This window comes from Orycteropus afer, unplaced genomic scaffold (assembly GCF_000298275.1).
Source record: "Orycteropus afer afer isolate SDZICR_OR568_19922 unplaced genomic scaffold, OryAfe1.0 scaffold00551, whole genome shotgun sequence".
In the NCBI taxonomy this organism is placed as follows: domain Eukaryota; kingdom Metazoa; phylum Chordata; class Mammalia; order Tubulidentata; family Orycteropodidae; genus Orycteropus; species Orycteropus afer.
In genome coordinates this window covers 1,400,393-1,406,664 of record NW_006922138.1, presented here as the reverse complement: position 1 = coordinate 1,406,664, position 6,272 = coordinate 1,400,393, and the positions used below count along the sequence as shown (strand labels likewise).

General features: G+C 53.0%; 1 protein-coding gene across 1 annotated transcript in view; it reads right to left on the bottom strand.

Moving 5' to 3' along the window:
- The window catches only part of LOC103210021 (adenylate cyclase type 2-like), a gene marked incomplete at its 3' end in the record, with an annotated part of 485,381 nt that overhangs the window by 349,404 nt on the left and 129,705 nt on the right, over positions 1–6,272 (bottom strand). The window contains exon 3 of the mRNA XM_007955948.1: positions 5,033–5,194. Within this exon, the coding sequence (XP_007954139.1) occupies positions 5,033–5,194 (162 nt within the window). The remainder of the gene's footprint in view (positions 1–5,032; positions 5,195–6,272) is intronic.

The window sequence follows — 6,272 nt, the reverse complement described above, 5'->3', positions numbered from 1 at the left end:
AAGAAATTTGGAAGACAGCTTCCTGACCAACCAACTGGAAAGGATCAAAACTTGTACCCATCCCAAAGAAAGGTGATATAAGAGAATGCAGAAATTATCAAATATCATATACAACTAAAATTCTACTGAACATAATTCAAAAAGGGGTGCAGTAGTACATCAACAGGAAAATGCCAGAAATTCAAGCCAGTTTCAGAAGATGATTTAGATCAAGGGATATCACTGCTGATGTCAGATGGATCTTGGCTGAAAGCAAAGAATGCCAGAAAGACGTTTGCTTGTGCTTTATTGACTATGCAAAGACATCCAACTGTGTGGATCATAACAAATTATGGACGACATTATGAAGAATGGGAATTCCAGAATACTTCCTGGTGCTCATGACGAACGTGTACATAGACCAGGAGGCTGCTGTTTGAACAGAACAAGGAAAAACTGCATGGTTTAAAATCAAGAAGGGTGTGGGTCAGGGTTGTAGCCTTTCATCATAGTTATTCAATCTGTATAGGGAGCAAATAATCTGAGATGCTAGACTCTACAAAGAAGAACGTGGCATCAGGATTGGAACAAGACTCATTAACAACCTGTGATATGCAGATGACACAACCTTCCTTGCTGAAAGTGAGGATGACTTGAAGCATTTAGTGATAAAAGTCAAAGACTGTAGTCTGCAGTGTGGACTACACCTCAACCTAAAGAAAACAAAACTCCTCACAACTGAACCAATAAGCAGCATCGTGATAAATGGAGAAAAGATTAAAGTTCTCAAGGATTTCATTTTAGTTGGATCCACAATCAACATCCACGGATGCTGCAGTCAAGAGATCAAAGGATGCATTGCATTGGGCAAATCTGCTACAAAAGACCCATTTTAAAGTGTTAGAAAGCAAACATGACCCAAGCCGTTTTCTTCTCAGTCACCCCATATGCATGTGAAAGCTGGACAGCGAATGATGGACGTCCACAGAAGAACTGAGGCCTTTGCATTGAGTTGTTCATGAAGAACACTGGATACACCATGGAATGCCAGAAGAACAAACAAACCTGTCTTGGAAACAGTACAATCAGAATGCTCCTTAGAAGTGAGAATGGCGAGTTGTGTGTCAGACTTTGGTCAGGTTATTGGCAGGGACCAGTCCCTGGAGAAGGACATCATGCTTGGTAAAGCAGAGGGCCCGTGAGGCAAGGGAAGACCCTCAACGAGATGGACTGACACAGTGGCCGCGACCACGTGCTCAAGCCTGGCGACAATTGTGAGGACGGTGCAGGACTGGGCAGTGCTTCACTGTGTTGTGCATGGGGTCACTGTGAGTGGGCGCAGACTCACCAGCACCTAACAACAACAAAATTCTCCAGTAAAATGTTAAAACCAAACAGGAATGCCATCTGTAGTTGTCAGTTATTAAGAAGATTTTCTCAACCAGGCGATGTGTCACAGCCTGAGAAAGAATTCTACTTTAAGGAAGACGCTGGTGAAATGAGATTTCTGGGGAAAATGCACTCTGTTACCCAGCATGGAAGTGGGATGAGGTTTTCCATAGAGTCCACATTTTGGCTAACAGACAAGCACTACACAGTATAGTGGACTGTCAATTCTCAAAGAAAGAAAGCGAAAGAACACTACCTGATACAGGTTCGTGCTGAGTGCACTGCCATCTTTGTTGATGTTTAAAAGGTGGGTGATACTAATCCCCGTGATGGGCCACCTCTATCAGACAACAGCTTTTATGTCTAAAAGCTGTGCTCTGCACACCGGTACGCGAGCCTCACAACCCCCGACCCGCAGAATTCTAGCTTACGTGTGCTGTGGACAAAAGGAACTCAAGGGCTGTTTTCTAGCATCGCAAGCCGGTGCCAGTGTTGGCTGTATTTCCAGCAGCAGACAAAGATCCTTCAAGCTATTCTCTCCTGAGTCCGGTGCTCACCCCCAGGCCTGCACTGGTGTTTCTCGGCACGCTACCCTTCCCAGCTCTGCAGATCACCAGGGAAGTACTTGTAATGGATAGGAGACTGACCTGATGTCCTAGTCCTTTCCACATTGTTACACAAAACCCTATAAAATGAGGAGTTTTTCTTGCCCAAGCTCTCCCACACTGATTCTATCCATGATTGTCCACTGATAAGTCTTTATCTTTATTGGTTCTGGAATACAGTACAGACAAATGTAACGTTGCATTTTCACCTGAACTTTTCTATGAATCTAAGAAAGGGGAAGCACTTTAAAACAACAAAAGAGAATTGAGCATGGGGCTGGATGACCGGGAACGTGGAGGCTCTGCAGAGCACACACTCTTCATCACTTCCCCTTAAACCCCACTTCATCCTCACAGGCAGCCATCATCACCCTCACTGTCCAGGGATTTCCTTCCGAGACATCTGCACCAGCAGGGGCAGTATTTATTCATGGATGGAACGAGGTACATACAAAATGTTCAGGGGTTGTGTTCAGGGTAACCCCAAAACTGTGAGGGTGCTGGGAGCCATGATGTCTGAAGTCCTGCTTGCTCACGTGAGGAGGACTGGCCAGCATCCTTGATAAGTGTCTCCATAAATCCAGTCCCCAGACGGTTAAGGCTGATGAAATCCTCGCTCTCCACTCCCCTCATCTCTGCCTCCAGCCACCCAGAGCTGGGTCAGAGCTCACAAGTGGAGAGGATGCTGTCCGTATGGTGACCAAACAGGCAAGTGCCAGTTACAAGCTTGTGGGTCCACATGATACCCCTAACTTCTGCCAGGGTGGCTACAAATTTGGGATTTTCTTACTGTCCCATCAGGATGCCAATCACAAGCTGGGGGGCCTGCCCGGGGTTCCCTCCCTTCCATCTGCTGCTCCACACCCCCTGCCCTGAGGTTTGATAATTTTCTGGAATGACGGACAGGCACACCGCACCATATCGTGCTCCGCAGACACTAGGTTTTACAAATTGAAGGCCCATAGCAGCCCCGTGTCAAGCAAGCCCAGTGGTGCCACTTTCCAACAGTGTGCGCTCCCTTCGTGTCTCTGTGTCCCACTCTGGTCATTCTCCTACAACTTCCAACTTCTGCTAATGCTATTGCACACTTCATAGATGACAGTTTAGTGTGATCACAGCTTGTATAGGCTCAGGGAAACCCCAGAACTGGTGGTCCTTGCTGGGCCGCAGTCCTCACTGTGCCACGGCGGTCTGGAACTGAACCTGCACTATCTCTGACGGTTGCCTGTGCAGAACTCACAGAAAGTACACCTTTATGATTCTAGATTTATTACAGCCAAAGGATCCACGTCAGGACCGTCACGAGGAAACCACACAGTGAGGTCTGAGCATGCTCCCAACACAGAGCTCCCATGTCTCAGAGGGTGACCAGGAAGCTCACTGGGTGTCTGTCGGCCAGTCCTGCATGAGAGGCCACCAGCCTCCTGAGGTGACTTTCCTGGTTCTTCTGCCCTGGACGGCCACCACTCGTCAGCACATATCTGCAGGAGTGGCCGGACATGCCAGCCCAAGGTGTCCAGTCACTCGAGGGTTGCCCCTCAGAAACCAAGAACAGAGGCCACCTTCCCGAGGGCAGAGCAATGGCCCAAACCCTGGACCCTCCACCGTCACGCTGCCCCAACCGTGCTCTCGTGCCAGTGAGGGGCCTGCCCTCCACCCTTCCCTGGGAGACCACCGCCTGACCCGAGGAAAGGGGATGCGAGAAGTTTAGAGGTGAATTGGGTAACGCCCCATAAATACCCTCAGGGAAGCCCTGAGGGGAGGAAAAGAGCAGGCAGAGCTGGGCATCCTTCCATTCTCCCCAGCACAGCTTGGGGGTGTCCCTTCTTCAAACATCCTTCTGTCATTGGGTGAGTCACTATGTGGTCCCCGTGAGTCTCGGGTGACACAGATGGCTGGTGTGTGTATGCTGCTCAACCAAAGGGAGCCCCAGAGGAGGGACGGTGCCCTCACTTCCCAGGTGCACACCCCTTAACAAACCCCAAACAGACAAGGTGAACGTTGGCTCCCTGTGTGCGCTAGGGGCAAGTGTCCAGCCTTGCCAAGTGTGGATAAGGCTGAGTAAGGGCCCGTTTCCCAGCCTCTCCAGCCAAAGTGGTGCTGGGAGCACCTCCAGGGGACGCGGACGCGGGGCGGCCCCAGCAAACTTTCAAATGAAGAGAGATGTCCACAGGCCGCAGGGAAAGCAGCTGGTTCTACACCAGGTGAACCACACGTGGTTGCTCAGACCCACAGGCCCAGGTGACCTGGTTATCCCTTCCAACAGCGGCATAGGCCCGGGGGACCCAGAGACCCCTTCCGACAGCACTGGGGGCCCAGGTGACCTGGTGACCCCTTCCGATGGCACCACTGGCCCTAGTATCCCAGAGACCCCTTCCGACGGCTCTGGGGGCCCAGGTGACCCGGTGACCCCTTCTGACAGGTGTGTTTGTCACTGCCTTTCCCCTGCTTCACACCAAGCATCTGCGTTCATACTAAGGTGGTATGTGGGCATTTTATTCCAGGAGAGAAAAACAAACGCACTTTTTACAGTAAAAAGACCTTCAGGAATAACTCCCGACACCGCCAGCAATGTTATTGCAGGAAGTTGAATCACTTTTGAAAGGCTTTTGACTAATTAAGCACAATGGCTTCTTAGGATGGTGTTTACCAGCAAAGCCAACTTTGCTGCTGCAGCATTTTAAAGGAGTCCTGTTGAACCGTGCCCCGGGCGCACAGGGCGCTCCGAGGAGGACAGGCGTGCTGTCCTCTGCGAAGAGCAGTTACGCACTGACTGCCCAGTTATCTCCCTGTAAACCTGAGTGTTCGATTGCAATGAGCAGGAAGGACAGCTTTTGACCATCAAATCATAGCACCATGCGGCGCTCAGCAAATGGATGACTGTGTCCCACGTCGGTGCTGTCACCGCTGTCCCACGGAGGAGGTGGGGTAGTGCTGCTGTGGGATGGTCACTCAGTGCCACCCCCACGGCAGACAGGGAGCGAGCTTCCAGGTACCACACCACCCCGCATGCGCCCACAGGGAGCCAGTGTCATCACGGCCGGCACAGGGACACCCACCTGCCAGACCAGGTGCTCCCTGGCCTCCGGCTTCGCAGACAGGCAGACGCTGAGCGTGATGGTGTGCGAGGCGGAGGTGAGGGTGCCCGCGACGACAGCATCCCGCGTGTTGAAGGGCAGCATGGTGTACACCACGAAGATGATGAAGAGGAAGAAAGACACCTGCAGGGAGAAGAGCAGGCGTGTCACCAGCAAGCCGCACTCCCCAGCGCCCTCCCGACCCCACGCACCCACACCGACAGCCTTGAAGCAGCAGCTGCCAAGACACAGAGAAAGCTTTCCCTTTGACCGTGCCGGCCTTTCCAGCTCCAGGCCCAACCGCTGCAGACGTGGGTCCACCAGAGCAGCCCACGGGGCCCTGGGCGGTATGAGCACAAAGCACTTGGCTACTGACTGCAGGGGGTTGTGCGAACCCACTTGGGGTCCTGGAAACAATGGCTGGGAGACCTCCTGAAAGGTCAGAGTTGTGCACACTTCCACTCTGTCCACACAGGGACAGCAGCTGGCGGGAGCGTCTCGAGGGGCACGGTCCGCTTGGAGCATGTCACGGGGTTGGCCGCAAAGCCCGGTCTGCAGTGCATGTGTGTACCTGTGCTTCCAGCACGGTGCGGGCTCCGTAAGCTACGTATCAATGGCACTGGGGCCCCAGGGAGGGGGACGGGTGTTGCAGGGCGGGAGCGATGAGAGGTGATGTTAAGAGCACCGTATATAATAAACGAAGAGAGAAAACGGAGGACGATCTGGAGAGGAAAACGTCTTAGTAGGTAGGAGACAGGCCACGTGCCTTACAGAACAAGCATGGAGACAGGAATACCCCCAAATTAAATGGTGATGAATTGAGTGGACGAAAGGCCTGAGCTCAGGGAACTGGGAAAGAGCCTGTGGGGAACAGCAGTGCAGGCGCTCACCCCTCAAAAACATGGGGCTGAGGGGGAGCTGCCCCCACGGCGATGCCCAGACCGGCCGGGCTCCCACAGGGACAGCTTTGAGTGCCGCCTCCAGACTGAGAGCCTAGGAAGAAAGGCCTGGGGACCAACTCGTGCAAATGAGCCCCCGAAACCCGTGAGGAGCCCAGGGTTTGGTGCACACCCCATCGTGGGGATGGCGCCGGACCAGCAGCGTGCTGTCCCACCGTGTGCGAGGGCCGACTCGGCGGCAGCTGCGAGCAGGAGCGGACGTCCGTGCAGCAGAGGGAGGCAGCTGTCACTGTGGCAGTCCACCCCACGGCAGGAGGGGAGGG